This window comes from Lipomyces arxii (assembly GCF_038497795.1).
Source record: "Lipomyces arxii strain Phaff 12-163 unplaced genomic scaffold V1512scaffold_2, whole genome shotgun sequence".
Lineage (NCBI taxonomy): Eukaryota > Fungi > Ascomycota > Lipomycetes > Lipomycetales > Lipomycetaceae > Lipomyces > Lipomyces arxii.
The window spans coordinates 1077773-1104431 of NW_027117701.1; the positions used below are offsets into that span (position 1 = coordinate 1077773).

Here is a 26659-nt window from a genome sequence, read left to right on the forward strand (position 1 = left end):
TTTTATGCAAACCTCTTGAATTTCCCAAGCAAGAAGAATCACGATAATAAAATAAATGAATATTCCATTTTCTTGCTTAAAATCAGGCACTAGCTGCCATCCAATTACTTCATTCAAAACAACCTTTTTTCGTATCCAAAGAAATCAACGTCATTTTACTGACCTTTCGTGTCTTCGAATCTTGTTCTTTGGATCAGACTTGTTTAGCATCATCAATCTGAAAGCTCTCAACAACAGCCAACTTGCAAAATCAGGCAGAATTCAGATTGATGTTGGTGTCAGAAGCAATAAAAGAGCAGGTAGAAACTATGCGGAGATTAGAGAAGGTTGGAATTTACCTCTAAACAGTTCTTTTAGCATCAAAATGACTTAATTATTAGTTCCACTAGCAAATGCTGCCAGAATAAAGGGACTTAGTGTTCGAATAGCGGAGACCGAAGACGATTTTGAGGTAGGGAAGTTATAGTAATGAAAGAATTTATGTTTTGACCTTGGTACAGGACTTGTCTGCAAGCAAATATGATCTTGCAATCGCGGTTTCTTATGGGAAGCTGATTCCGGCATCATTTATAAATTCACTTACTGTTGGAGCCATCAATGTGCATCCATCATTTCTTCCCAGGTGAGTAAAATTGCGTATTTTAGTATATTGCATGTGCTGTTGACGCAATTTGAATAGACATGCAGGCGCGGCCCCAATTCAATGGACAATTTATTCCCGAGATCAATACACAGGTGTTACAATTCAAACGTTGCATCCAACACACTTTGACCGAGGGAGTATTCTACGCTATTCTGAGCCACTACATATTGCTGCAGATGACACTGTAGCCGTGTTAAACTCAAAGCTTGCTTATATTGCCGGCTCGCTACTGGTCAGCACGGTTGAGGATATCGCACGAACAGGGGAATTGGAGAGTCTAGTAATTCCTTCTGGCGAGAACAACGTTGCTTCTCGCGCTCCCAAAGTTGACAACTCCCATCGCAAGATAGATTGGCAAACTCATACAGCAGAGCAAATTGTGCAAATGTACCGTGCTTTTGGCGGTCCTTTGTGGGCTATAGGAGAAGTCAAGTTAAAAAAGAAAAATCGTCCAGCTTCAAGACGGGTGCTGTTAGATAACATTAATTTTTACTCGAGCTCTAATTCCGGTGTACCTGGGCTGGTAGAGAGTCTACCAGATGGTATGTTAGTCATTAGTACGATCGAAGGGAAAATATCTGTTTTAAGTGCAAAGATTGAGAGCAAGCCGAATTTTAATTTGGCAGCTCTTAGCTCTCCAATTTTGAAGTCATCATAAATTTCGTTGTATAAATGTTATTTAGAACTAGACTAGTCGTACTGTACAAATGGGACAAGATAAAGCAAGGAATATAAACTGCAGAACGTTACCGATTAAATGATTTTCTTTGTACGATGCGATTCTGGGGTGATGAAACGTAATTTGAAGTCTTTGATAGTGAACTGCTTACAGCTTTCGAAGCAATTAAGTTTTGACGTTTGCTCGCAAATGGAAAAGTCTGTTTGTGCTCTCCAACATGATGTATTGTTTCGGTGAAAGGTACGTCGTATGTTCCAGGTTTGGAATTGTCGCTTGTATAATCGTAGGGTGGTAACACTGGCGTTTCTCTAAGATGTCTTTTAGACGATTTAAAAAAAGGAGACGCAACAGAAGTTTGAATTTTCGATTTGGGAGGAGTCGTGTGAGGTCTCTCATTCCGTTGACTAATTACTGATGTAGGCGTGTACACTAGATGGCGCTGCTCTGAAAGCTCAGAGTGAGGGACCTGACGCCCGCTAAGAGCAGAGAGAGGCGTTGTTGTGTTGGAACGGTACGGCAAATGCCGTCGTAACATACTGGCTGGGGAGCTCGAAACATCACTGCTTTTGAATCTAGAAAAATTCGTCGAAACTGTGTTAGAGATATTTGCACGAGAATCAAAATCATTTAGAGTGCTGTTGCTGGCATGCCCAGATGACTTCTGCGTTCGAATATCGGAAGCCATAGGCGGGCCCATTGTCTTCGGCGACGTGGAATTAATCACACTATTGCTGTTGATTGAAGTTTTAAACTGCTCAGCTAAGTTTCGGCGAAGAGCTTCATTTTCGCTCCTAACCTTCTCATATTCTCTAGTAAAACTTAGCCTAAACGAACTCATATAAACCTACCTACAGACGTCTTCCAAACCAAACTGTTCTCTAAACTAGCTTTCGCTTTCAGTAAAACACCATTTTGATATTCTAATTCACGACGAAGTCGTACCACTTCGGTCTCTTGATCCTGGTAATGACTTAACAAGAACAAGAGCGTTCCAAGTTGGTACTGTAATATATAAGCTTTCTATCAAGAAATTTTAGGTTCTGAAAAACCGACTTTTAAAACCACTGCAGTACGATCTATCAACGTATTGTGATCATCAAAATAGACAGCAGTTTCAGAAGGTATCTGGGTATGTAAACGACAAAAATTCATTCATTATCGGTGAAGCTGCAGACCATTTCAGCCAAAGCAATTACTTTCATGTTTTCAGCGGAACATCTTGGGCATGAATGACTTAATGGTAGATCTGTTTGCTTAACTATTAAAAACATCTCAGTAAACATAGTTTCCAGACTACTCTAATATAAATCTTACAGGTAGTGATATTTGGTATGGCAATGTGATCTTCACAAAAAATATGTCCACAAAGCACCAGGTAGAATCGACACGATGCAATCGTAGGCCGACGAAAGCATGTCATACAAAATACCAGAGGAGAATTGTAAACAGAATTCGCTATTTTCCGATCTTGATTATTCTCCATCACTGACGATCTCTACTAGCTCCGTGAGGAATCTGGGAAGTAACTTTCATCTCCTTACCCTAGCCCGCTGAGAATTTACTTGGCCTGACTAACATTTAGCTAGGGCCACAACGAAAGCATGTTTACTCCGAGAGACTGCACTGCTATGATATCTCAGTATTGCACTCCACAATAAGACATAATATCTTTGTATACAGCAATCGTATCTAGCAAGACCATCAGACTATTCAATATAGAGTACTATACTTCTATAGATCAAATAGACTTAGAATAATAGCTGACCAATCCAGCGCATGGTTTCAATCTGTTTTTTTTACGTTGTCCAGTTCTGCTTCGTCAGACTCAAGTTTACTCTTGAGAATACGTAGGCCTATAAATGTAATACCCGAAACAAATATTACGGTCGCCAAAGGTTTTCCAAATGAAACATAAAAAGCTACCTGTTGTTGCTATTAGAACATATCATTCGCGTATCGTAGTGCATGTCATACATGCGGTGATAAACGATTGACGTTTCGGCCTGATTTTGCTCGTCTAGTGATACCGAAACTCGAATTGATAATTTCTAAGTTCTTGAAAGACAGATAATGGTACTTTGGTTGCGTAAGCGCTCCAAGGCTAGATAAAGATCTTGGTCCTCTCATACTGCCTGATAGAATTCATAAGTGGAAGAGCAAAAATGCTATAAATTGATTGGTTTGTCGAAGACCAGCATCAAACTATTTTCAATGGTGTAATCAAAGTATCACTGTAGTCTGCTCAGCTCCAGCTCCCGCTCCCGCGCCCTCTATAACTTAAGGCCTTTACTTTGTCTTTGATGTAAAGCGGCAAACTCAAACGCCTTTTGAGTTTGTGTGGTAAGGGTTTATCTAACAGTTAACTATTGCAAAATACAGGTACAGAACTGTTCACGTCAGAATTATCCAAGATGTCTTTGTTCAATGCTCATTTGGTTACCTTACATAATATGATAGCATTTAGTTGAATTAGTATCACAATTTAAAGACGCTTAAAAGCCCAGAGTAAATATTTTATAGTTTTCCGACTTTGTCATTAAAAACAATGATATCAGATTTATTTAGTTTAGCTGATAGGCTCTCTTCTCAATACAGTTTTAGGGAGTTTGATGAATACACCGTATGGCTGATTATTTTGAGGGCAGTGGCAGCATGGAAAAGCAGAGACTGGAGTTTAGTAGACTATTCACCTATCGATCTGTCAGAAGACTATACGGTTAACTACTATGTCACAGTAGAAAAAGAGCTGTCTTTTATGCTTGAAAAAGCCAGGGAATCAATGCCAATAGCTCTAGCATATTATTTGAGATCGCAATGCCTCTTTGACAGGGATAAACCCAGACTGGCGAAAAGAGACTGCGCCAATTTTATTACGTATCACAACATTTATATTCGGGAGCATTCGGATTGCTTCGATGACTTGATCTTGTTTACGTTTAGCAGTGAGGCATCCCTACGGGAGATACAAAGTCTGGTTTTTCAATGCTTTTACCCGCTATTCAAAATCTGTGAAACAAATCTTACATATGCGATAATGTCGGTCAACTGTAGACACATACTATCCTTTGAGGATCTAATTTCTAAATCCGTCGAAGCACTGGAGTCGGATTCGATAGGGTTGAAATTTTATGAAAATGAGCATGTTAACGAGACAGGACAGCTCTCTCTTTCCGAACTGATGCTCTGTCGAATTATTCCGTGTCGGCCTTTTCCGTCATCGGTAATTTCTGGCAAACAGATCATCACTGCGCATCTTGCTCTCGTTAATGAGATGAATCTGTTCCCTCACTCCTTAATTGACAGTGATACTAAAATCCCCGTTACAGTGGAAACCATCGGACACAGTGACTATACGGCAGAATGCATCAAAGGCCCTCCACTAACAAGCAGCCTATATTACCCTGGCCTTGACGTACATGGATTTTATGGAGGAGGGCAAGGTGCTGTATCTTTTACACTGCAGATTAATGGATCCCATGAAGACATTTATGTCAAAATATCGGCAGTCACTGGTATTCGTGGAACACCAATTATTCCTTTAATATTTGGTCCATTTTCGATTGAGTCTGATACTTCAAACACAGTATCAACTCCGGCGTTGTATACGTCGCGACAATTTTACATCGACGAGGAGGAGTATATACTCATTAAGGAGAGTACATCAGATATGTCAGGAAAAATATGGGATTCTGCATTTTGGATATACGAAACTGTTTTCAATTTTGTGTCTATTGGACAAGCGGAGAGGCTCAGTATACTCGATTTATCTTCAGGAAACGGCACTGTGGGAATTGCCTTGTACCAGAAGTGTCTCAAATATCTCACAGATAGATTGCAAAAGCTAGACGTCACCATTACAGACGTCGAAGAAGCGCAAACCCTTCTTAGAACTAATGCCAACGCGGTTCTTAAGAAAAACCGGGGTACTATGTTCCAGTTAGCGGTTGACGAGTTGTATTGGGGTCAAGCGCGCAAATGCCTTCCAAATGAACCATTTGATGTAATCGTTGCCTGCGACTTAATTTACGATAACGGTGTGCCAAATGGTTTTTGTATGATTTGAAAGCTAGCTGACATATTTACAACAGAGCTGTTTGATGATCTGCTTAAAACGCTAACTGATCTTTGCGTACCTGGAAGAACAGTCATCTTTCTTGGCTACAAGCGTAGAGGCCTTTCTTCTGCAGAGCAACAGAGTCAATGGAAAAAACTAGGATCAATTTTTCAGATGGATCAATGTTATTCTCAAGAAAGTGCGATTACAGGAAAAGAGAGATTGTCAAGTGAAGCCGCGGGCGTAAAATTGTGGCGGATGTGGCGCCTGTCAGAATAATCAAAGGGTTCGTACCGATTATCTAGGCGAAAGATTGTTATAAATAAACCCTTCACTGATGGTCTTGTAACTCTGGTGCGTTCACCATAATTGGGGTACTTTAGCTATTTAATTCAATCTGCAATAAGTTTCCATCCAATTAAATAAACTGTTGTTGGAATATACATTTAGGGTTTCAGGGTTACCCTGGAACCTTGGTACATATGTACACACTAAATCACGTGATATGGCACTGTATGTAAGCTTTACGCTAAAAGTCACGTGCTTTGCCCAAAACCCGTGGGGTAAACAGGCCCTTATTAGTAATTTACTCCGTAGCCCCGTTCATTTGAACAGATCGAGCAAAGGTATTTGGTGCTTATGTAGACTATATGATGCTTTATAGAAGAAGGTCCTGGGCCTATCGTAATTCAAACTTAATTGGTTGGTTACTAACACACAACATTATTTGAACTGAGCTATATAAGTGGACATTCTGTTTCTCTTTGCCCTGCAAATATATATTATATAAATCAATTTACAAATCTACGTCAATGTCCAATAACTAAGTAAATGTTTTGGATCACAAGATCCAGCTCTAATATTACGGAACTTATCAAACAAGTGTTCGGTTAAAACAGCCTTTGAAATTTCTACTTCTAAGTCGAGAACTAAAGCAAAAGTAAATTTAACTAACTATGTTCCAAATCAAATAAAATAATATCAGACAATGAAACATCTAGAACCCAATAGAGTCAACAACAGATTTGTCATTTAATTCCAGACCTCACCAACGGTGGATCGAGCAATAGCAGGTCGAGCGAGCATGGCCTCCTTCCACTTGTACATGGCGGGATATTCAGTCTCAAGGTCGATTCCCAGTTTGAACAGGAAACGGACCCATTGCAAGTGAGCTAAGTCGGCAATGGTGCACTTGCCAAGAACCAACCATCCGTTAGATCCCTCAAGAGACAATTGGCCAGAAAGAAGCTTGCACATGCGATGGACTTCAAACATGTATCTGTCGGTGGCAGCAGTGTTTACATTACCAGTAAGAACCTTGAACCAGACAGCCTGTCCAGTATAGGGTCCGAATGATGAAACTTGGAAAATGAACTACATTTTTAGTCAATCCAATCGTCGCTTGATATTGTTCTCGGTAACATACCCAAGTGTCAACGAGAGCTTGCTCCTCAGGCGATGCAGGATAAAGCTTGTGCTCAGTGTCATACTTCTTAATCAAGTAGTAAATAATAGCACCGGATTCCCAAATGATAAGGTCCTAATAGTAATAGTTAGTTGACCGTTACTTTAACTGTGTGACGGCATACGTTGGCAGAATGGTCAATCAACGCAGGAATACGACCATTAGGATTGATCTTCAGAAACTCGGGCCCCTTCACTCCGTTCTCGCCATCACCAAATTCCATCATGACGGTATTGTATTCCAGGCCAAGTTCGCACAAAACCTGAGCGACCTTCCAACCTGTCCATTAGTTGGAATCCGATGGCTGTTACACAATTGAGCATACCATTGGGACCGATGACGTGAGAGTAAAGAGTAAATTGAGCAGACATTCTATGGTGATTTCTAGTGGAGAAGAAAAAAGACAGTAGAAGAAGATGTTTTATTATAAAATACCTTGTAGTAACTTATCAGTTATTTGGTCAAAGCTTTATGCGAGTGTGATTAAATGTTAGATAACAAACAAAACATAGTCACTGAAAAATGCGCAGGGTCTAACATACTAATCAATTTTACTGTGAGCGATAAGAGAATAGACTACATTGTACAATCTGACGTGTAAAATCCAATATAAACAAAAAAATCCCAAGTAGTTAAAACCGTTAGAAACGGTTCATCTAATCATCGGGAATTAACAAGGCCGAACAATCTCTTCATACGTAAATTGAGTATCTGCTTCCATAGTCGGGTACAACTGTGGACAGTCGGGTCGGTAGTTCGGCAAAAAAGTTTTGTATATGACATTTATGCCTTAAGTACTTATTTACGTTTTGCTTCAGACGTGCGGCGTAAAATACAGTGACGTAGTACGACGTCGATCTCTACTTACTCTCGACTGCGACCCGCGAACACGCGAACAGATCGACCGAGCCCACTATACGAGCCCACTATAAAACTCTCCACCCACCCGCTTTCGTCGCTCTGTTTGCTACTAATCGTACTCAACACATACAAAAAATGTCCAATTCAGATATTATATCAGCAATCACTACGTTGATTGTAGCCTATCAGTACAAAAGTGGCTCTGTCGATTGGCGGCTTGTAGGTCATGAGCTAGGCGTTGACAAAGACTGTGCTAGGTAAGCATTACATCATCTACCGGATGCATTATTTGACATAATTTTTTTAGAATGCGTGTCCAAAGATTGCTCAAAAAGTGGCCATCAACAGATTTAGACGCGGTTGAAGAAAAAATCATTCATTCCAATATGGCAAAGGCGTTTACTCCGGCAAAATTATTGCCAACAGCATCACCGCCACAAATAGCTGCACCTTCTCCTGTAGCGGGTATTCAGAAGCCACGCAGAAATAGCTTACATTATCAGGATCCACCTATTCACAGAAGACATTCTCGTGCCAACAGTCTAAATACAGCGTTAAGTAATGCTCATCCAGTTGCTGTCGCCGCTTTCACAGCTCAGCCTGTCATTCAGCATCCTGCAGTATACTCTGACATCCAGTACGATTCTGCAGATCATCAACCGTTTCGTTCATCGCTTCCGCGTTTGCCATTCCCAAATCAGACACTACGCCCGAGCGAGCCGCTGTCTGGTGTCCGTCCTGATAACACTTACCTCTGTTCCACAGCTCCGTCAAGTCGTATGCATGATTCGTTGGCTACTGAGCATGGCTTAAATGATGGAATGATTACGCTTCAGAGAGTTGCTGCTGCTGCGCTTGCTGATGAACGCCAACATGGTCACTACTCTTCAGATTCTGAATCGTCTTCATCAGAAGTGCGGGACCGTGCTATATCTCCGGCCGCCGCTGAAGGTGCTGTTATGCTTGAAAAAATGAAAATCGACACTATCTTGGTTTGATTAGCAGTCAGATTCAATTCAATCTGCGTGTGAAATTGTGTTCGAATAGAGTATGACTGCTTTCACGGCATGGGGCGTTTATGGAATGGGGTCTTTAATTTGATTTTATCAGTGGCCGTCTGTTAATTGTTTATTTGTACCATAATTCGCTCTTTTATTTCTTGCGCCATATCTTACATTAAAACAGAACATCGTTGCCCCGTTGTTTTTTCTTCATATAGGCCATGTACTGAATATAGCCAAAGTACCCTCCTCCACCGACGAGTAAGATTTTGAAGAAGAACCAAAACCAGGATCCGCCTTTCTTCTTTGACACCTTGTCGTTATGGAATGACTTGGTCGTAGTAGAAGCTTTGTCGGCATTTAAGACAAACAAATTAGATACATCGACTGAAATCAAATCATGATTTTCAGATAATTCTCCCGTCTCGGCACTAAACGAAAGGTACGACACAGTAGGTAATACTGGAGCATCCACCTTGAAACAAGTAGTCCATTTTTTAGGCTCCTTATACTCCAACTCTAGCTTCATAAACGAATCTTTCACATACGTCAACCGCGCTCGAGTAGAATGAGCATTGTTATGAATGCCCCTAGCCGAACACCCTGCTAGCTCGTTCAGCTTTCCATCATTTTCCTTCACATAACTTGTCTGTCCATCGCCAACCATTGCCATCACGTAAGGAAATGTGACACCAGGGCGATTATTTTTATATGTATCTATAAATATCCCTAGTCCTTCAAATTTATCTGGACCTCCAAACACTGGACCTGATTTATCGCCTGATTTAGTTATCCACATAGCCATTCCATCTCCATATAGATTTCCTTTGCCGGAAATTGAAAACTCAAATTCGATCTCAAAATTACTTGCTGTCAATGGCAGGCGACTGGACACCCATCCAAGTTGGCCAGGCCGATCAGCAGTCAATCTTATATATCTATCTGTTCTTATCACGGTGTCTCCGCCAAAATTGAACCATTTTGAGTGTAAACTATCGTCTAAGTACGGAGACTGAATAGAATGAGTACGTAAAGGTACGCGCTTCACACCTTGAGGAAAGTCCTCATCACTCGCGCTCACGACACCTAAAAACGAAAGTGCGCTCAGCCAAAACTTTGAAGGTTTCATTATATAATGCAATTACCCCGTGTTTATAAACGTGATTGTGACTATTTCAAAATCAACGAAGCAAAATATTGGGTCCGGTTGAATTTTGACAATGTACAGTTTTGAGTGAGCAGTTTCAAGCCCTAACCTTTTTGACGCGCTCGTCAGAACTGACCCCTAACCCTTGATGAACACTGCCGCGTCGACGCGCTCCATGCGTATATATGTCATTCATGGATCTTCGTGTTGATCACCGCCCATTTAAGGCAATGAATGCTCTTCAGTCAACATTTTCAAACTGTCGAAGTTCAGAATCCATTTCCTCTGTTGAGTTTATTGGGTCAGACTACATCAAGACTGGACACTACTCCAAAGACGTTTATAAGAGTACATAATATTGTAAACAGATGTAAATCGCTATTCCCTTAACCATCAACTCAAAGCTGATCATCAATTGCACAATTTGGATGAACCACATACAAAATTTGTTCCATGACTTGTCCGTCTTCATCGGGGAAACCGCTACCCCGCAAACTCATCAGCACATTAGTTCGCTCCATCCGGCGAACAATCTTGCGCACTAACTTTTGTTCACTTTCGAGTTCAGCCTCAGTATGAATGTCATCTTCTCGTTGTTCAAGATACCAGGTCGTAAGCTCGTCTAGACTAACTCCTTCTCGTCCTTCATTTTCTTCTTGACTCAACCGTCGGACAAGCAGATTGACAATTGATGTATACTTATCGTAACTGAGTTTTACTTTGTGATTAGATCCGCCTTCTTGAAGTTGCTCCCGTTTAGTTGATTCATCTATTTGAACCTCGTTGTCAAGACTTGCTATCCCTTGAAGGTTGGTCCCGTCATTAGGTCCGTTGTGTTCGTCCTCATCGTCGTCCATTTCCACATCATCTTTTTCGACATGGATAATTGACTGACGCAGTAAGTTGTATGCCTCGTTAACAAAAGCAGGAGTAACTTCATCCACACAGTTAGCCCTGGCTATGGCTTCTGAAAGTCGGACCATAGACTCTAGCTGTCTAACTGTAATTCGATAAGAGTTGCGCCCAAGCCCTTGAGCGTCATCTGATCGTAGTTCTTTGTATCGTTCAATCATATAATCTCTGGCGTCTTTTGTCAACCTTGGCTTGAACGTGCGCGCATACCGGATATATCTCTGCAATTGTTCAGTTGTAAACGGTGGCTCAATAGCCTCGTCGCGCTTCATGTGAATGTCAACAATGTGCGACGCAAGCATAGTATCGACCCTCTCATTGCAGTCATCTAAAACCACAAAGAACAAGTCAAAACGTGACATAATAGGTGCGCTCATGTTCACATTAGCTCGAAGGGAAGTCTTGCGGTTGTATCTGCCTCCAACCGGATTTGCCGCGGCAAGAATTGAAGTTCGCGCATTCAACGTCGCGTGAATGCCTGCTTTGGCAATAGAGATTGTCTGCTGTTCCATGGCTTCGTGAATTGCAACTTGGTCTGAGATGTCCATCTTGTCAAACTCATCAATCGCACAGATGCCATTGTCTGCTAGCATCAAAGCTCCTGCCTCTATAGTGAACTCTCCAGTTTCTTCGTCCTTGATAACAGCCGCAGTTAAACCTGCAGCACTAGACGCCTTTCCAGATGTATAGACAGTACGAGGAAGAATACCGCAAACATATTTCAGAAACTGTGATTTTGATGTTGATGGGTCGCCAACAATACAAATATTTATATCTCCTCGTAGATTGATTCCATCCGGCGTGACTTTATGTACTCCGCCCATTAGCTGTAGTAAAATTCCTTTTTTGATAATCTCATGACCCCATATTGATGGAGCTATGGAGTCTACCAAATTAAGGTAGACACGATCAGAGTGAACCATTTCTTTAAGTTCGTCAACCTCATCCTGTGTAAGAGAGTTAAGAAACTCTTCTTGTTCAACTTCGCCTTGATCACTTTCTCCACGAACATCAGCGTTGCCTGCGTCTTTAGCATCTGCGGGACTGACCATGCACGCTAAAAACGCTAATCGGTAAGTCAAGTCACGTACGCCAAGTGCTTTCAGACCAGACACTCCTGATGCAAGACCTTCAGCAGTGCGGGGTGCGTTTCTACCTTCTCTGTTGGCTTCCGGATTGACGCCTGGAAGTCCGAGCTGTGTGACATCCGGGATAACGATTAACGAGCCCGTGAAAACCGCTTTGTCTCCAGCTTTAGCGTGTTCCACAATTTCACCTCGCAAAATCACGTCAAGCCTAAGAAAGTTAACAAATATTATTCAGTAGAGATCTTCAATCTTACGTTCGAGGCATAGACCCGGTTGGAATTTCGCTGGAGTTTTCTTGAATGCGGATTTTCTGCCAGTCTGCAAATGAGCTGTTTGGAACATTCAAAGTCCAGAATGATCTGTTTCCACAATTATCGCTTGGACATATGGTTGGTTCGGTGTACTTGTACATTTGCTCGACATTGTCAACTACCGCATGGCAAGCATCGCATGTAAAACTGCCTTTATAGAGCTCTGGCCGGACCTCAGATGTTCGTGTAACAGTTCCTGAGATTGACATCAAGCATCCAACTCTTTGAGTGCGCAGATCGCGAATTCGTTGAATAAGAGGTAAATTGAAAAATGAAATCTGGTACAGCTTTTCTCGTGCTTTTTCTCTGCTTCCACCAGTACTTCTGGATGATGTATTGCGATTTATCGTTGAAGAATTTGAGTCATACTGTGAAAATACTTGAGTAGGTTCTAATCTGACAATTAATTTCTGCAGCGCACGTAGTAGAAAAGGTTGAAAGCGATAATACTGTTCTGTGATTGCTTGTGCTAAAACCCCCCCTTGAACTGTAGCAACATGTGAATAATCAACATACAAAGTTGATCGATCTTCAATTCTCATCTCTCTAATCTGTTTAACATAGTATGAATCATCACTTCCACTAGCAATTGCGGCAGCAGGATCGGAGAATGTCAACAGAAACTCGCTGAAAGTTTCTCCGACTTCTTCTCCAATTCTATCCACAACTTTCGGGATTGCATTCTCCAGTCGCCGTCGAGGACGATCATCTTCATTGTCATCAACATCCATTCCGTCGTCCTCTGCTGTGAGTGAAGCTGGCCCTGCCAAATCGCTTCGTTGTCCAGTGGAAGATGCTGCACGATAGAGTCCAGGAGCATCTGACATAAAAGGGTCACTTGCTAAAGCAGCGAGATGATCTACTTCAGCTGACATTTTTGTGAACTGTGTTGGATTGTATTTATTAGAGTGTGGAGGCTAGTGGGAGCAAAAGAAGTGCGAAGTGGGAGACAAAAGTAGAAATGCAAGTGGGAGACTAATTGAGTGCCTCTTAAATTAAAGTCGCGTTCCTTCGCGTCGCGTCAAATTGCGTCCGGGTAAAATTACGCGTTTACGCGTGTGTTACAAAGAGCCTTACCCAAGCCCCTTCTCTATTCTCGCGCTCCCAGTTTTTTTCTTACATTTGAGTCGTTGATACATAAGCTATAGGTTTTTTTAAATATAAAAAATAATTTTCCGTGTTTCCCCCCTTTTTTTTTTTCCATTTTTATGATATTGTTTTGAATCGTGATATTGATTTTACTCTTAAGTTCACCGAAACCTCAAAACCCGCAACACACGCGTCTCAAGCCGATATCTTACACCCAACTGCTTCTCATAAGCTGGTAAAACATTTCTTACTCATGAATTATTAACAGGATAGTCACAAACACTGTCCTACGAAAACCTCGATACGTTGAGGCCAAATCAAGCTGTCTAATCCAAGCCATCCCAAGACAAGTAGTAGACCTGAAACCTGCCTAGGTAACTTCACTCAATTAACAAGTTGCATTTGGTCCCTTCGTAGTCGCGAATTTAAATGTTCAATTGGCGGTGCTACGCATAATTATTAAATTCGCGACAATCGAATCGCGCCTTCAAGACGTTCCTGTTCTAGTGCACCTCCATAACGTAGACGAATAGCATGATTTATATTCGGGAAAAGAATATTGCTTAAAACGTAGTACGGTAAGATTATAGAAGCAACCTGTACTGAGTCACCCGCGACATTTACAGCCTGTTATGAGCTCAAGCACTTGTGTATCTAAAGATTCCAAACCGTGAGCCACCAGGCGTCGCACCCAACTTTTAAATTCTACTCGGTAAAAATTGATGATTGCATATCACTAATGAGTTAGTTCTAACTGGTTTTCACGCCCCTTCACAAGCATCCGTCCACCTCTAATAGCGTCTTCGTTAAGATTAGCCCCACTTCCTGGCTCGACACTCGGCCTTTGCGATTTAATTTTTGAAGACTCAAGTAGAACCAGGGTTAGTCAGTACTTCTAAAAACCCCGAGCTTTTCTTCGCCTTGATCAATATCTGGCTTAGCTTCTTTCGTACGCAATTCTGCCAGCCCATATAACCATACAAGTGCCTTGGCCAAATAAAGAGCTCAGCAATCAAATAAGCGTCTCATTGCAGACGGTGATTAGAAAAAGCAATCTAAGATTTCTGTTTGTCGTATGACCGCGACAGTTTGCCATTATCAGACGTTTGAGTGTTTGTAGTGTCATACCTAAATCCAGCTTTATCGAGTTGCCTAGACCTATATAGTTTGAAGCCCGGACGATCCTTCCAGCATTGCTTTGATAATATCCACTCTGAAGCATGAACCCAATGTTTGACATCTAATGTATCTAGTGCTTGACATCTGGGTGCCGGCCGACAAACTCCGCTAATAATTCGGTTTCATAAAAACCACATCGCACCCCAATTTATCAGTAGTCGGCAGTTATGTCTGCTGCCATTCTCAATTATCTTTGCTATTCCTCATTTCCTTTATTGCCATCGTCGAGGCACTTGATAGTTCTCGCTGATGAAATACGTCACCAAATGCGCGACCGAGTACGCGCAATACGCATTGTGATCTGATTTTATGCTTGTAAATCACGTGACTAGACATTTTTTGAGAAACATGAACGACCGCCAAAAACAGAACCAATTCAAACGTGTTTGCGATGTTTAAAAAGTGCGCAGTAAATCGATAAAAAAATTGTTTGTCATTAATAAAATTTAGATTCTCAGCGAAAGAAGATATTCACTCACGGGCAAATGTCAAATCATCAGTGCAGCGGAGCATCAAGTCGAAGCTCGTAGAGCAGTTCCCGAAGCTAGAAGACGTTATCGATGAAATTATTCCAAAGAAAGGACAAGTAGTTGTTGTCAAATGGTGAGTTAAAGCCTTTTGTGTGTGGGCTAGTTTGACATCGATTCAGTACTGACAAGTTGTCATTGTATGCTCTGGACAATGAAATTCTGTTTTTCCAACACTTTAATGATCCTTTTGTTCCAAGCTTACGAATCACTCACAAGTGTATGGTATACTGTTATGCAAGAAATTGTTTACTAATGTATAGATCCTGATCGTTTTCCTTGCGTTAAAGTTGATCGTGGAGCAATTAAGTTTGTTCTTTCAGGAGCAAATATCATGGTTTGTAAATGGCAATGATAGAGTGCTCAACAAAACTAATGCTCATATAGTGTCCTGGTTTGACATCCAAAGGCGCATGGCTACCTGATGAGAATCTTCCGGCTGGCACAGTAGTGGAGATTTTAGCGGAAGGCAAAGAAACTGCGGTAGCTGTTGGAAGGCTACTAATGGATACGGATGAAATCAAGAAAGTAAATAAAGGCATTGGAATTGAGGTTAGCACACATCTTGGAGATGGACTGGTACGTTCAATTGAGTTTTATGCCTTGAAAGCAGTCATTGACATAAGTTCAAGTGGAATTTAGATCTCGAGTAAGCCAGCTAGATCATCGTTCTAGTTGCCAACAATACGATGCAGCTGCCTCCTCGTACCAGAAACAAACAACAGACAAGCTTAATCTGGTAAACTTTAACATAAATAATCATCAGTGGAACCAGATCTTTTGAGTCATATTATGTATAATAACCGAGTGCTTTGGTTAAGGATAGATCAGACGAAACATCGATTTAAGGTAGATTTGCCAGCGTAACTACTGTAAAATACATTTTGACACACTCTCTAACTTAAATTGTTGATTACATCATGGATTACTGTATCACACGTGATCCATCTCACAATGAAGCAAAGAACAGGTTTGTTCCAAATCGTGATTTCAGTCTGATGTGAGGTAGATAACAGATAGTGTTCTATATAAACCTGATGACTCCAGAATTTTGACCCGTGCCGCAGCTTATCTCGGGAACTAAAGGGACAACCAGATCAGAATAACTTGCAAGTCAAACGTGCACAATCTAGAAATGTCATCCGCATAACTTTATTTTACATTCTGACCCATTTATATAGTAGTCATCCTGACCCATCGACATAGAGCATGTAAACCGACGTTTTATCGATTTGGGTGCCTGAATTTAACTGGAGGCAACATTAAAGCTTGTGCTCAGCATCCTTTATCTATTCCTTAAAATCATTCGATTGTAGAGTAAAGTGGTCTGAAGATGCTGATGCAAAGCAGTAATTGAGAAGATCTGCTAGTTGCGGATCCAATTTCAACAAACCACTGCATCTAGGTTAGTATCCAGACAACAATAGTCTCATTTGACTGGTGAACTATCATTAATGACTTTAGATATAACAAACATGTTTGGCCGGATATTTGGGCGATCTGAAAGCCTAGATTTGGTTAATACCCAGAATTCAGTACCAACATTACATCTTCCTGGTCAATATGAATCTTTTGATCTACAACCTCAAAATGTTTCTACTCGGTCCTCGGCCTCGTCAATCTCTTCGTCATCGCCTGGTGAGCTACCTCAACAGTTGCGCGAAATACTAATACCTGCGTCGCTTGAGCCAAATGCGTTGAATTCAACATGTCACATGCGAGTCGTGGTGGCTCAAGATCCGTTCTGTCAAGCTGTTCGTGCGCCATTGTTCGACTCACATCCTACTGCAGAGAATACTCAAACATCAGACCTCAAGCGTGGCAATTTAAACAGCTTTCCAGCCCATGCAACTTCAGAAACTGATAGTTGCTCTAGCATTTCACCTTCTAATGGCTTGATACCTAATCAGCATAATCAACCAGTATTTCCTACTCCTTCACCAGATGCGCCCTCGTTTTATAGACTAGTCGACTACATGTTTGGTAACGTACCAATGGCTTATAAAGGTACTGGAGTAAAAATGCGACCTTTGAATGTCGGTGACTCTTCTGAACGGTTATCGTTTCTGATTTCGAAGTTATTTTCCATAAGCCCGCACGATCGTTCAAGATTTGTTTATTCGGCTGATTCTGATGTGCCAGAAGGGTTGTCTCCGTATCCCAAGATCAAACTTAACTCCTCTTCAACCCCTTTTGGTTTACATGCATCAGGATCGACAGCTAGTGCTCTGCCCACTGAGTGCAGTTGGGATCCTCTACCGGCTCCTGGAGATTCTTTACCTGTGCCACAAGGAAAAGGCGTTTTTTTTGCAATTGGTGTAGTTGTATCAGTTCATAAAGATGATCAGTATTTACTTACATCTAATTGGTCTGCTTTTTCTCGTTCGCTGGATGAGTTTGCCAGAGTTATTTATGCTCAGTTGCAAGAAGTCTTGATATCTCAGCATGCACAGACCGTTCAATGCGGGTCACCAGACAGCACAACGCATTTACTTCTGCAGCATTTTCGGATTCCTCCTGCGTACTTGCAGGGAAATGAAGAAGTTCGAATGTCGGCTCTGCGATTTTTCAACAGATTCTGTGATGGACAAAGTATCCCGCGTATTCGTAGTGGGATGGGAAAATGGGATATATGGGCTGAAGAATCCAGACGACTAGATGAGCTATTCACTCATTCGAATAAAGGATTGCCGTCATTCCTGAAAAGAGCTCTTACATCTTTCCTGGGTGCTCATCTGGATTGGTTGGAGACGTTTGGGTTTACAAAACCGTTGCTAGATCGGCATACCGCAAGCATTCCTATTCGAACTATAGTTGTGGGCGACAAGCAAACGTCTCAGCGTATTCTGTTCTTGTTTGCGGCTTTTCTTCGAGTTGATGATGTTACGCCGCAATTAAAGTCTTCTCAGACCGCATCTCTAAGTACTTCAAGTTCAATACGATTAGCCAGAGACGCGTGGGACATACCAGCTCTGAGACATCCTCCAAGGGTTTCTTCAAATGCGCGTATGTCTTTGAATTTGGGGTCATCATCTACATCTTACATTTCGTCGCTTTGGTCTCAACCTTCATCGATTAAAACGCCACTGACAGCAGCAAATATGTTCACAAGAGAGGTTACATCTTCTGGCTCGTCCATTTCGGACTCAATTTCAGTTTCCTGTTCATCGACAACAGCGGAGATGGATAACGACGCCGACTTCTTTGGACCTTGGGAAGATATATCTGGTTCCTCGCCTTTAACCATGGCTACCGTCAATGCGCTAAGCGGTTCAGCACGCTTCTCATCTGCAGATAATACGTTAAATGTGGCTATGGGGAGTGTGACAATGACGTCTTATGATGTAAAGCCTAAGTTTACCGTACCCGAATCGGCACCGGTAGTTATGGAGGTTGCCATTCCAGCCCGGTATGCCGATTTGCGTCTGCCTTCACTGTCTGGCTCTATTGGTCGGATTCGACCGTACTCGAATGTGAAGTTTGATTGCGCACCCGTGAGTATGTCCCCTACTGATACGATGCCTAAAAATTTGATTGGAAACGGGAATTCGTTGTTTCATCCTGAATTTCAAATCCAATCATGCTGTGGTCCAATTGATGACGGAACACTTGAGAAATGCATTACTCGCTCGTTAATTGAAGATGCTGAATATGGTGGTATAGTGCTACCACATCCAATGCCAGAGAAAGAGTTTTCAGAGTGGACAGTTGTATCTCGTGCTCTTATAGTTGATGTTGATCATCATCACATTCAAGTATGGAGTGTGGTACGCAAGTTTGCTAAAGACAAACGGTCTATTATGCAGAAAGTAGTCAAATCGGAACCTCTTGTTGCTTTAGACGGCACGATAGATTTAACAAATATGTGGACGGCGGAGGAAAGTGGTTTAGAATGGCTTTCAGCTACCCGCAGTGCTACCGCTAACAGTATCTCACGAGAACGCGTTGAGAAGGTATTGCATGAGTTTGTTGATTTTGCTGGAAAGTCTAGCGAATGCTTACGGTTGGCGTTAAATCGGGTTCTTATTGGGCCTGAATATGTGTTTTGACACGAATTGCGATGTACTAATGGCTGGCTATTGGGGTTAAACTGGAGGAGTTAAAACTTGTTTTAATAGAAATAACTTTAAAGATAGAGTTAATGCAAAAAATTATTTTTACGTATATGCCATAAATAGATAAATAGTTTCTGCAGGTGTTTTGGCCAATGAGAACGGGTCCATTGCGTTAGGCTCGGTCGTCCAGTTAGGTCAGCCGAACTCTAATTTGTCTATCGTCTTTTTGCTCTTCTCTCTCTCGTCGGTCCATTCGTGTTTTCGTCCCGCGAGAGTGTGCTTTCCTTTTCACTAAACAAAACTACCTCGTCCAATTCACGTCTTCAAAATCCCAGGAAATGGTTAGCAGATTTTCTACTAATCCCCTGCTAAAGCAACTTTCTGCATCATTTGCGGTATGTCTTTTGGTGATGAATTGGTTACTATTGCCTCTCCGGTATTGGTTCATGCAAATTGTCGCTTCTTTTTGTCAAATTATATATTTTAAGGGTTCAGTTCAATACACCCTTTTTTGATGATGTCAAACGCGAGAATCTTCACTGAATAATATCCGGAAGGCATAGTGATTGTGAGATCATTGGCTAATATTGATGTTAGAGGGGCATTTCAACTGCTGCGAAGAATTCTAATGCTGAAGTATGTTGAAATCTAGGTCATTGCGCGTTTTCTTTTTCTTGGTGCTATGAATTTCTTTTTTAGTTGTGCAAAAGGGAATATGTGCTTTATGATTTGCTAGTACTGACAGAGTGTTTTTTTTTATAGCTTTCTCGTACTACTAGACATGCCGTTGTTGCTACAGTTGCTACCAGTGGCCTAGCTGCTTGGTACATTCATTTATACGGTAACCCGATTGCCGCTCTTACACTGGCTGAGCACGGTCTTCACCCTGCTGAGTACCCCTGGCCTCATGCTGGATGGTTTGACACTTTCGACCATGCGAGGTGGGTATATGAGATAGTTTATCAAAGGGATTCTTTTTTCTAACTCTTCAAGTCTGCGTCGGGGTTTCCAGGTGTACCAGGAGGTCTGCGCTGCCTGCCATTCTCTTAATTTGGTTGTATGTAGAAGTTGCCAGTAATGAGGTATTCAATTAACCCCACCATTTAGGCCTGGCGTACTCTTGTTGGTGTGACCCACACGGCGGACGAAGTCCGGGCAATTGCTGAAGAAGTTGAATATGACAACGAGCCTAACGATGAAGGAGAGATTGAGAAGCGACCGGGCAAGCTTTCAGATTATATTCCTTCGCCATACCCCAACGAGCAGGCTGCCCGAGCTGCTAACCAAGGTGCACTCCCTCCAGATTTGAGTTTGATTGTTAAGGCTCGTCATGGAGCTTGCGATTATATCTTTAGTTTATTGACCGGTTACCCTGATGAACCTCCTGCTGTAAGTTCTTATTAATGTTTGCATATGGTAGGATTCTTATCTGGCCTAGGGTGCTGCAGTTGCTAGCGGTCTCAACTATAATCCCTACTTCCCTGGTGGTGGTATTGCCATGGCACGAGTTTTGTTTGACGGACTTGTTGAATATGAAGACGGCACCCCGGCTACTACCACTCAAATGGCAAAGGATGTCACCAGCTTTTTGAACTGGGCTGCAGAGCCTGAGCATGATTATAGAAAGAAGACTGGTCTTAAAGTTCTCATCATGACTGGCACTCTGTGGGCTCTTAGCGTTTGGGTAAAGAGGTATGTTGATAGGTTTAAAGTTAGCTCGACAACAAATTCTAATAGGGTAACAGGTTCAAGTGGTCACCAATCAAGACCAGAAAGATTTTGTACAAGCCACCCAAATTCTAAATCACTAAAAGTAGCGTTGTGTAATGAAACGTTGATGTCACTCAGTTATTATCTTGACAGATTGTTTTTTTCTTTTCTCCATAAACACGTTTGGTATCTGTATTTAGAATACATGTTATGTAGTAAAGAGTTGATGTCTATCTCCTGAACAACTAAACAAAGTCTTCTGAGTGTTTATAAGGGTGTAGTAGTTCTTGAGCCGCGCCAAATTTTTTTTGGAAAAAAACTCCCAAATTTGGGAGTGCAGAAGATCAAATTTGCTATATTGACGGCAAATAAACATTATGGCTCCAAAGAAATATAGTACAAGCAAGAAATGTATGAAATTTATGAAAATGACTATTGCAATCTAATCTTTTAGTGGCACCAAAAGCTGCAAAAGCTGCTGTTATTAAGAAAGTAGCAAAGAAGGCAGAAGTGGAAAGCGTTTCACCTATTGTTTCTGATGACGAAGGTGTTATTGGGCTGGACGTTTCGACCGATGAAGAGATTGATGAAGATTATAGCGATGCCGAATTTAGTGAGAGTTCCGACGGGGATGTGAGCGATGCAGTCAGAGATAGTGACATTGAAGCAGAATTTTCTGGACTGTCTGGCAGTGACGAGGATTCGGAGAATGAAGAGGAGGAAGTCAAGGAGAAGGAGAACAGGTTTGAGAAGCTTGAACTCAAACTACCGACAACTACAGAACAAGACATTAAAGACAAGATTGCGTCAAAGAAAGGTGACTCGTCAAACGGCGAGCTAAAGCTTACAAAGAAGGAGCGGCGTGAGCTTGCAGCTGCCAAAAATGAACGCCCTGGTGTGCTTTACATTGGTAGAATTCCTCATGGTTTTTACGAGACGCAAATGCGCAGTTATTTTTCGCAGTTTGGAGATATTCTCCGTCTGCGTTTGTCGCGAAACAAAAAGACTGGAGCTTCGAAGCATTACGCATTTATTGAGTTTGGAAGCAGTGATGTTGCAGAAATCGTAGCAGAGACCATGAATAATTACCTACTCTATGGACATATTCTCAAAGTCTCTGTCGTTCCAGAAGCACAGGTTCATGAGAAGCTATTTGTTGGAAGCAACAGAAAGTTCAAAAAGATTCCAGCGACAAAACTTGCAAAACACAAACACGACAAGAAGCGCACTAATGAAGAAATGGAAAAGTTAGTTTCTCGAGAGGAGAAGCGACGGAAAGAGAAGCAGACAAAGTTGAACGAGCTGGGTATTGACTACACAATTCCAACGCGTCCACTCAAAAGTCACTAGGTTTTTAGAGTAGCATAAAAAAGCATTTCTGAAACTGGAGTAATTTGCTATACGTATAATACAATTGGAAACAAACGTTAGACTTTATTTTGTCTTCGCTTCGGAAGCCTTTGTTTGTGCTGATATTGGAGCACTGGCTGTGCGTTTTGAAGCAGCAAAGGTAATGATACTTTCTAATGCCGAGATTACAAATCCTTTAATGCCATAATCCACAATCATAAACCATACCGAGACTGAAACACTTCCTTTTGGTGCAGATGTGAGGGATAGAATCCATTCGACAGCGCTGGGAAACATGCCTTTAGGGAGCCAAAACACAGCAGCCTTACGGTACTTTATGCGAACAAAAAACTTCATGCCTGTAGTTGATAACCAGATCGATCTTTTGATTTGTGTTTTGAAGAACTGCCGTCTGGTTCCAATCTTCCTGCCTAAATGTCTGTTAAAAACTGTCACAGTCAAAGACTAAGTTTTTTTAATACCCAAAGTTTCGATTTCTGTTTTCAGTTTATCAACTTGTCTATTCAATTTTGCCCATTTTGCAAACTCGTCCTGTGAACTTGTGTTTGCTTGTTCGGTGCTCTTCAAAATGGCTTCTCGTTGCAGTTGACGTAGTTTCCTGACGTTTCGAGCTGCTTCAGTAGGAGCAAATGTGGTCCATAAATGCCATATCTATAGTATAGTTAGAATTCGCCACTTAGTGATAATGGTGTAATATACATATTCAGCTAGATTGTCTGATCCAATAGCTGATATGAAGGCATTGAACACGACAACGCCAATCACAATTAGAATAATTGACGTCATAGTATCTATATAATCCAATTCAATACGATTTATTCATTCAGCATTCCGTCCGCAATCAAATCAGATCGTTCTCAGCTCGCGATGGGACGACAATAATATGATGAGTTTGGCTAACTGTCAAGTTCAAGCCGAGATTATCATCTCAAGGGTCAGTGCTATATGTTAGCATGGGTATTGTAGTAAATCAGGGGTAACACCAACCCCATCATCAGCTAACTAACTGTTAAGACAGACCTACATAAAATGGTTAGGGCTATTTTAAATGGTGCGTGACTGCTGTTTGAGGCTAACAAGGTTGAATGTAGTGCGTTCTGTGTAAATCGACGACTCTAATAATCCTCCATCGTTAACTTCTCGACACTCAAATTAACTCAACATGGGAAAAGGAAAGCCAAGGTACGTGTGCAACGCAGGATTGAAGACAAGATTAAGTATTTAATCATTAAATAACAGAGGGTTGAATTCCGCGCGAAAGCTCCGCACTCATCGTCGTGATAACAGATGGGCGGATCTGTCATACAAGAAACGTCTTCTTGGAACCGCTTTCAAGTCATCGCCTTTCGGAGGATCTTCTCACGCTAAGGGAATTGTTCTTGAGAAGGTCGGTGTTATGGCTAAGCAGCCTAACTCGGCTATTCGCAAGTGTGTTCGGTACGTGGTGGATAGTAGCAACTGGGTGTAAGATAAAGACTAATTACAATTATGTATAGTGTTCAGCTTATCAAGAACGGAAAGAGAGTTACAGCTTTCGTCCCCAATGATGGTTGTTTGAACTTTGTTGATGAGAACGACGAGGTTCTTCTCGCTGGATTCGGTCGTAAGGGCAAGGCAAAGGGTGATATTCCTGGTGTACGATTCAAAGTCGTCAAGGTCTCTGGTGTGTCTCTTTTGGCCCTGTGGAAGGAGAAGAAAGAGAAGCCCCGTTCATAAATTATGCTCATTTTACTCTATATTGATTGTAAAAATGCATCATCATTTGTGGATAAAAGTATATTTGTATAATTGTTAGGTTAGATAACGGTATCTTAAGTAGTCATAATGATCAAGTAGATGCAGACTATTGTAGTGTGTGTTCAGTGATACATAAAACGGTTTGTTTACTCTATAAATTTTTGAATTTCCAATGGCGTTAAAACTCAGTGATTTGCGAGATTTGACGCGCATGACCTGATGAAGATGTCGCATAATGAGTCCCATAACTCCCAAGATCGAGATAGTCGCAGTCATCGCTCTAGTCAGCCTCGTGAGTCACACAGTCGTAGGTCTACAACGGTACGTGAGGAAGTTGGTCAGCTGAAACGGCGACGGCAGTTGTCTCCCCAGGAGAGTGCGTTCAGAAGCAGGCCCAACGCTGACAGCTCACAATACACAAGAAATAGTGGACAAAAATGGGATCAGCAGCATCGTCCGACACGAGTACAGGTAAGCGCGGAAGAGGATCGACAGATGCGTGAGTGGGTTGCGGGAGAGGACAAGTTTGCGCTGCAGCAGGCAAAGAAAGGCGCGTTGATCAGGGTCAAAGAAGGCAGGGCAAAGGCGATTGACTGGCTGGTTATGAATTTACGAGTTATAGAGAGAGAGAAGAATATTTATGAAGATGATTCAAAAGCGCTACAGGAAATTGAGATACCAGTTCCATATTCGATTTTTGAAAAATTATCTCTTACTGAACTAGAGAAACTGCAGACGGATATCAAGACGTATAACGAGTTGGAAGGCAGAGGCTTTGGGTACGAGTTTTGGGATGTAAGTCATTATATTTTGAAAGGTGTGATATGCGACTGACATGTTAGGCAATGAGTATTCTGTGTCAAGACGCAATGTACAAGTTGCGATTTGGCGTCAGCGGTCTGAATTCGCGAGCTGTGCATACTGTATCTGATGATATCGAAGAGATTTTGAAGGACAAAAATTACGAAGACTTGGTCTTACTAGAAACCCGAGTTGAGCACTTGCTGGCGGGCGATTCTGCTGTTGATGTTGACTTTTGGAGTGATCTGAAAAAGGAGCTGTTATTTAGAAAGGCAAGGGCAAAAGCTCAACGAATTTACGATCTTGTGATTCGTGATCGAGTTCGCATGTTGCGGGAGTCTCAGGCAGCAGAAGCGAGGTCTGCTTTAAAGCAAATCACTACTATGAAAGGACCGATCGAGTATGAGACCGTCATGGACAAAGTTCCTCAAACAGGCAATGAAACGGTGACGTTAAAGTCTTCGGATGCTGTTGATCAAGACGAATTTATGAAGCAGCTGGTATGTTGTATATATCAACTAATGGCAAGTCTAATGGTATAGGTCGATGAGCAGAAACGAGTGGCACAACTTGGGTTTATACCACTACAGAAAACAGCACAAGCTACCAGTCAATTACAACGACCGAGCGGTAAGGTTGCGGCATCAGAAGCGCTTTTTGAGAGAGAGATTGAAAGAGGAACAGAAGACGACGAAGCGGTTTTGAATGAAGAAGATGAACAGCTCTCAGGTTCGACCAAATTGATTAAGCCGCGATACTTTAACCGGGTTCAAATGGGATACGACTGGAATAAATATAATCAAACGCATTACAATCTGGACAATCCGCCGCCTAAAGTTGTACAAGGATACAAGTTTAGCATATTTTATCCGGAATTGATTGATTCGACAAGGGCTCCTACTTACAAGATAATTCGAGATGGCAAACGTAGTGGAGGGGATTCCGATACTTGTTTGATTAAGTTTATTGCCGGGCCACCATATCAGGACATTTCGTTTAGGATTGTGGATCGCGATTGGGACTATTCGTCCAGATACGAAAGTCGGTTCCTAAGCAATTTTGATAAAGGCATTTTGCAACTGCAATTTAAATTTAAAAAGATCTACTATCGGAAGTAGGCTTGTCTTGTATTATAGTAGACTGAAATGTACAGTAGGAGAATTAATATGTAACATAAAGATTTTACTCACTCCTAGACGGCGGAGGAGGAGGAGGAGGAGGAGGAGGATAGAAATTTGACTGATTAGGAATTGTGCCGGGGGGTGTAATAGTAGTCTTTCCTGAGATAGTTTGTGGAGTAAAAGGAATTGAATGACTTACAGGCATAGACGGAATCAAACTAGGTGTGTTCTTCTCGTTAGCAAGAGCAGTTTGATCGATTGCAGCCTTTTTTGCAGCTTTGTGAGCAGCAAGCTTCGCCTGAATTGCTTCTCTATCAACAGACACGATCTTTTGTCTCTTTGCTGGTGGAGTAGAGGCCGATACGGTAGAGTTTGTGTAGTCATTCTTATCAGTTGCGATTCCAGCAGCAGCGAAATTTTCTCTTAGCTTTGCTTCTCTTGCCTGAATAACTTCTTCAGGGATTCCCTCAAGACCAAATATTTCGATATCGGTTCGTTCACGACTTGAAATTGTTAGATGATTGTGGTAGTGGTAGTAGTAGAAGTGTGAAGGCATACCCTGGAAGTGCATTGAATACAGCAGTTAAGGTCTCTTTATGAACTTGTTGGACATGAATCACAAGGCCTATTCAAGGTTAACATAACACAGAGACCCCAGAAAGACAATACTAACCACCAGCGGTGTTTAATCGTTTGTTACATTTGTCACATTTAAAATGCTGAGCCCTTTGGTGAGATATCAGAACTTTCAGATCATCGAAATCGCGCTCACAGTAAAAACACCAAGGTCTCTCTAAAAGACGTTCGAGCTTGTTAATATTAGTCGATTTCTTCTTTGCCATAGTTTTAGTACGTTGAGTTTATAAACAAAGAGACAATGGGATAGAAGGGAAAGGTCTGTAGCCGCA

The 26659-nt window shown here is 41.7% G+C and overlaps 15 protein-coding genes across 15 annotated transcripts; 9 read left to right on the forward strand and 6 right to left on the reverse strand.

Annotated features, from left to right (window-relative positions):
• The first annotated feature begins 23 nt into the window (after positions 1-23).
• V1512DRAFT_258617 (formyl transferase) lies at positions 24-1387 on the forward strand. Its single transcript, XM_066915478.1, has 4 exons — positions 24-326; positions 381-451; positions 501-622; positions 680-1387. The coding sequence occupies exons 1-4, from the start codon at positions 56-58 to the stop codon at positions 1299-1301; spliced, it is 1086 nt and encodes a 361-aa protein (XP_066773834.1). The 5' UTR covers positions 24-55; the 3' UTR covers positions 1302-1387.
• Positions 1388-1389: 2 nt separating this feature from the next.
• On the reverse strand, positions 1390-2524 carry V1512DRAFT_245923 (uncharacterized protein; the record flags this gene model as incomplete). Its single annotated transcript, XM_066914404.1, has 4 exons — positions 1390-2131; positions 2179-2324; positions 2376-2447; positions 2498-2524. 4 exons carry the CDS (start codon positions 2522-2524, stop codon positions 1390-1392), a joined length of 987 nt encoding a protein of 328 aa, XP_066773835.1.
• Positions 2525-3721: 1197 nt separating this feature from the next.
• On the forward strand, positions 3722-5819 carry V1512DRAFT_258625 (putative methyltransferase-domain-containing protein). The gene is made up of 2 exons (XM_066915479.1): positions 3722-5355; positions 5410-5819. The coding sequence occupies exons 1-2, from the start codon at positions 3868-3870 to the stop codon at positions 5653-5655; spliced, it is 1734 nt and encodes a 577-aa protein (XP_066773836.1). The 5' UTR covers positions 3722-3867; the 3' UTR covers positions 5656-5819.
• A 440-nt stretch (positions 5820-6259) lies between these two features.
• On the reverse strand, positions 6260-7569 carry V1512DRAFT_258627 (glutathione S-transferase). Its single transcript, XM_066915480.1, has 5 exons — positions 7384-7569; positions 7167-7308; positions 6966-7120; positions 6803-6916; positions 6260-6750 (listed from the first exon to the last, which is right to left on the reverse strand). Exons 2-5 carry the CDS (start codon positions 7210-7212, stop codon positions 6409-6411), a joined length of 657 nt encoding a protein of 218 aa, XP_066773837.1. The 5' UTR covers positions 7213-7308; positions 7384-7569; the 3' UTR covers positions 6260-6408.
• Positions 7570-7725: 156 nt separating this feature from the next.
• Positions 7726-8955, forward strand: V1512DRAFT_274313 (uncharacterized protein). The gene is made up of 2 exons (XM_066917770.1): positions 7726-7959; positions 8010-8955. Exons 1-2 carry the CDS (start codon positions 7838-7840, stop codon positions 8698-8700), a joined length of 813 nt encoding a protein of 270 aa, XP_066773838.1. The 5' UTR covers positions 7726-7837; the 3' UTR covers positions 8701-8955.
• On the reverse strand, positions 8830-9894 carry V1512DRAFT_258632 (concanavalin A-like lectin/glucanase domain-containing protein). The gene has a single exon (XM_066915481.1). It carries the CDS (start codon positions 9830-9832, stop codon positions 8879-8881), a length of 954 nt encoding a protein of 317 aa, XP_066773839.1. The 5' UTR covers positions 9833-9894; the 3' UTR covers positions 8830-8878.
• Positions 9895-10046: 152 nt separating this feature from the next.
• On the reverse strand, positions 10047-13171 carry V1512DRAFT_289580 (MCM2/3/5 family-domain-containing protein). The gene is made up of 2 exons (XM_066918182.1): positions 12105-13171; positions 10047-12058 (listed from the first exon to the last, which is right to left on the reverse strand). The coding sequence occupies exons 1-2, from the start codon at positions 13034-13036 to the stop codon at positions 10249-10251; spliced, it is 2742 nt and encodes a 913-aa protein (XP_066773840.1). The 5' UTR covers positions 13037-13171; the 3' UTR covers positions 10047-10248.
• A 1649-nt stretch (positions 13172-14820) lies between these two features.
• V1512DRAFT_245929 (PUA-like domain-containing protein) lies at positions 14821-15609 on the forward strand (the record flags this gene model as incomplete). Its single annotated transcript, XM_066914405.1, has 6 exons — positions 14821-14831; positions 14880-15032; positions 15079-15176; positions 15220-15293; positions 15344-15535; positions 15589-15609. 6 exons carry the CDS (start codon positions 14821-14823, stop codon positions 15607-15609), a joined length of 549 nt encoding a protein of 182 aa, XP_066773841.1.
• A 572-nt stretch (positions 15610-16181) lies between these two features.
• V1512DRAFT_258638 (uncharacterized protein) lies at positions 16182-19120 on the forward strand. The gene is made up of 2 exons (XM_066915482.1): positions 16182-16361; positions 16421-19120. Exon 2 carries the CDS (start codon positions 16432-16434, stop codon positions 19003-19005), a length of 2574 nt encoding a protein of 857 aa, XP_066773842.1. The 5' UTR covers positions 16182-16361; positions 16421-16431; the 3' UTR covers positions 19006-19120.
• Positions 19121-19349: 229 nt separating this feature from the next.
• Positions 19350-20814, forward strand: V1512DRAFT_251561 (cytochrome C1 family-domain-containing protein; the record flags this gene model as incomplete). Its single annotated transcript, XM_066914678.1, has 8 exons — positions 19350-19406; positions 19609-19647; positions 19711-19746; positions 19774-19952; positions 20005-20068; positions 20119-20400; positions 20450-20703; positions 20757-20814. 8 exons carry the CDS (start codon positions 19350-19352, stop codon positions 20812-20814), a joined length of 969 nt encoding a protein of 322 aa, XP_066773843.1.
• Positions 20815-21098: 284 nt separating this feature from the next.
• Positions 21099-22071, forward strand: V1512DRAFT_251562 (uncharacterized protein; the record flags this gene model as incomplete). The annotated part of the gene is made up of 2 exons (XM_066914679.1): positions 21099-21132; positions 21176-22071. 2 exons carry the CDS (start codon positions 21099-21101, stop codon positions 22069-22071), a joined length of 930 nt encoding a protein of 309 aa, XP_066773844.1.
• A 207-nt stretch (positions 22072-22278) lies between these two features.
• Positions 22279-22878, reverse strand: V1512DRAFT_189209 (WRB/Get1 family; the record flags this gene model as incomplete). Its single annotated transcript, XM_066913136.1, has 3 exons — positions 22279-22502; positions 22554-22743; positions 22792-22878. Coding segments are annotated over 3 exons (501 nt in total), but the record flags the coding sequence as incomplete, so codon positions are not given.
• A 314-nt stretch (positions 22879-23192) lies between these two features.
• On the forward strand, positions 23193-23914 carry V1512DRAFT_220996 (40S ribosomal protein uS12). Its single transcript, XM_066913706.1, has 3 exons — positions 23193-23274; positions 23332-23529; positions 23589-23914. Exons 1-3 carry the CDS (start codon positions 23255-23257, stop codon positions 23806-23808), a joined length of 438 nt encoding a protein of 145 aa, XP_066773846.1. The 5' UTR covers positions 23193-23254; the 3' UTR covers positions 23809-23914.
• A 410-nt stretch (positions 23915-24324) lies between these two features.
• Positions 24325-25748, forward strand: V1512DRAFT_269845 (cactus-binding C-terminus of cactin protein-domain-containing protein; the record flags this gene model as incomplete). Its single annotated transcript, XM_066917587.1, has 3 exons — positions 24325-24624; positions 24672-25130; positions 25173-25748. 3 exons carry the CDS (start codon positions 24325-24327, stop codon positions 25746-25748), a joined length of 1335 nt encoding a protein of 444 aa, XP_066773847.1.
• A 64-nt stretch (positions 25749-25812) lies between these two features.
• V1512DRAFT_280925 (uncharacterized protein) lies at positions 25813-26659 on the reverse strand (the record flags this gene model as incomplete). Its single annotated transcript, XM_066917994.1, has 3 exons — positions 26425-26659; positions 26310-26376; positions 25813-26254 (listed from the first exon to the last, which is right to left on the reverse strand). The coding sequence occupies exons 1-3, from the start codon at positions 26591-26593 to the stop codon at positions 25813-25815; spliced, it is 678 nt and encodes a 225-aa protein (XP_066773848.1). The 5' UTR covers positions 26594-26659.

Excerpts from the sequence above, each read along its gene's own strand:
- V1512DRAFT_258617 (XM_066915478.1), top strand. The coding sequence starts at position 56 with ATGAATATTCCATTTTCTTGCTTAAAATCAGGCACTAGCTGCCATCCA. Across the intron at positions 327-380 it reads CTATGCGGAGATTAGAGAAG|TTCCACTAGCAAATGCTGCC; the intron begins GTTGGAATTTAC and ends CTTAATTATTAG. Across the intron at positions 623-679 it reads CATCCATCATTTCTTCCCAG|ACATGCAGGCGCGGCCCCAA; the intron begins GTGAGTAAAATT and ends CAATTTGAATAG.
- V1512DRAFT_289580 (XM_066918182.1), bottom strand. The coding sequence starts at position 13,036 with ATGTCAGCTGAAGTAGATCATCTCGCTGCTTTAGCAAGTGACCCTTTT. Across the intron at positions 12,059-12,104 it reads ACCGGGTCTATGCCTCGAAC|GCTTGACGTGATTTTGCGAG; the intron begins GTAAGATTGAAG and ends TAACTTTCTTAG.
- V1512DRAFT_258638 (XM_066915482.1), top strand. The coding sequence starts at position 16,432 with ATGTTTGGCCGGATATTTGGGCGATCTGAAAGCCTAGATTTGGTTAAT.
- V1512DRAFT_258625 (XM_066915479.1), top strand. The coding sequence starts at position 3,868 with ATGATATCAGATTTATTTAGTTTAGCTGATAGGCTCTCTTCTCAATAC. Across the intron at positions 5,356-5,409 it reads GCGACTTAATTTACGATAAC|GAGCTGTTTGATGATCTGCT; the intron begins GGTGTGCCAAAT and ends ATATTTACAACA.
- V1512DRAFT_220996 (XM_066913706.1), top strand. The coding sequence starts at position 23,255 with ATGGGAAAAGGAAAGCCAAG. Across the intron at positions 23,275-23,331 it reads ATGGGAAAAGGAAAGCCAAG|AGGGTTGAATTCCGCGCGAA; the intron begins GTACGTGTGCAA and ends ATTAAATAACAG. Across the intron at positions 23,530-23,588 it reads GCTATTCGCAAGTGTGTTCG|TGTTCAGCTTATCAAGAACG; the intron begins GTACGTGGTGGA and ends AATTATGTATAG.
- V1512DRAFT_258632 (XM_066915481.1), bottom strand. The coding sequence starts at position 9,832 with ATGAAACCTTCAAAGTTTTGGCTGAGCGCACTTTCGTTTTTAGGTGTC.
- V1512DRAFT_274313 (XM_066917770.1), top strand. The coding sequence starts at position 7,838 with ATGTCCAATTCAGATATTATATCAGCAATCACTACGTTGATTGTAGCC. Across the intron at positions 7,960-8,009 it reads GTTGACAAAGACTGTGCTAG|AATGCGTGTCCAAAGATTGC; the intron begins GTAAGCATTACA and ends TAATTTTTTTAG.
- V1512DRAFT_258627 (XM_066915480.1), bottom strand. The coding sequence starts at position 7,212 with ATGTCTGCTCAATTTACTCTTTACTCTCACGTCATCGGTCCCAATG. Across the intron at positions 6,917-6,965 it reads TGATTGACCATTCTGCCAAC|GACCTTATCATTTGGGAATC; the intron begins GTATGCCGTCAC and ends TATTACTATTAG. Across the intron at positions 6,751-6,802 it reads AAGCTCTCGTTGACACTTGG|TTCATTTTCCAAGTTTCATC; the intron begins GTATGTTACCGA and ends CTAAAAATGTAG.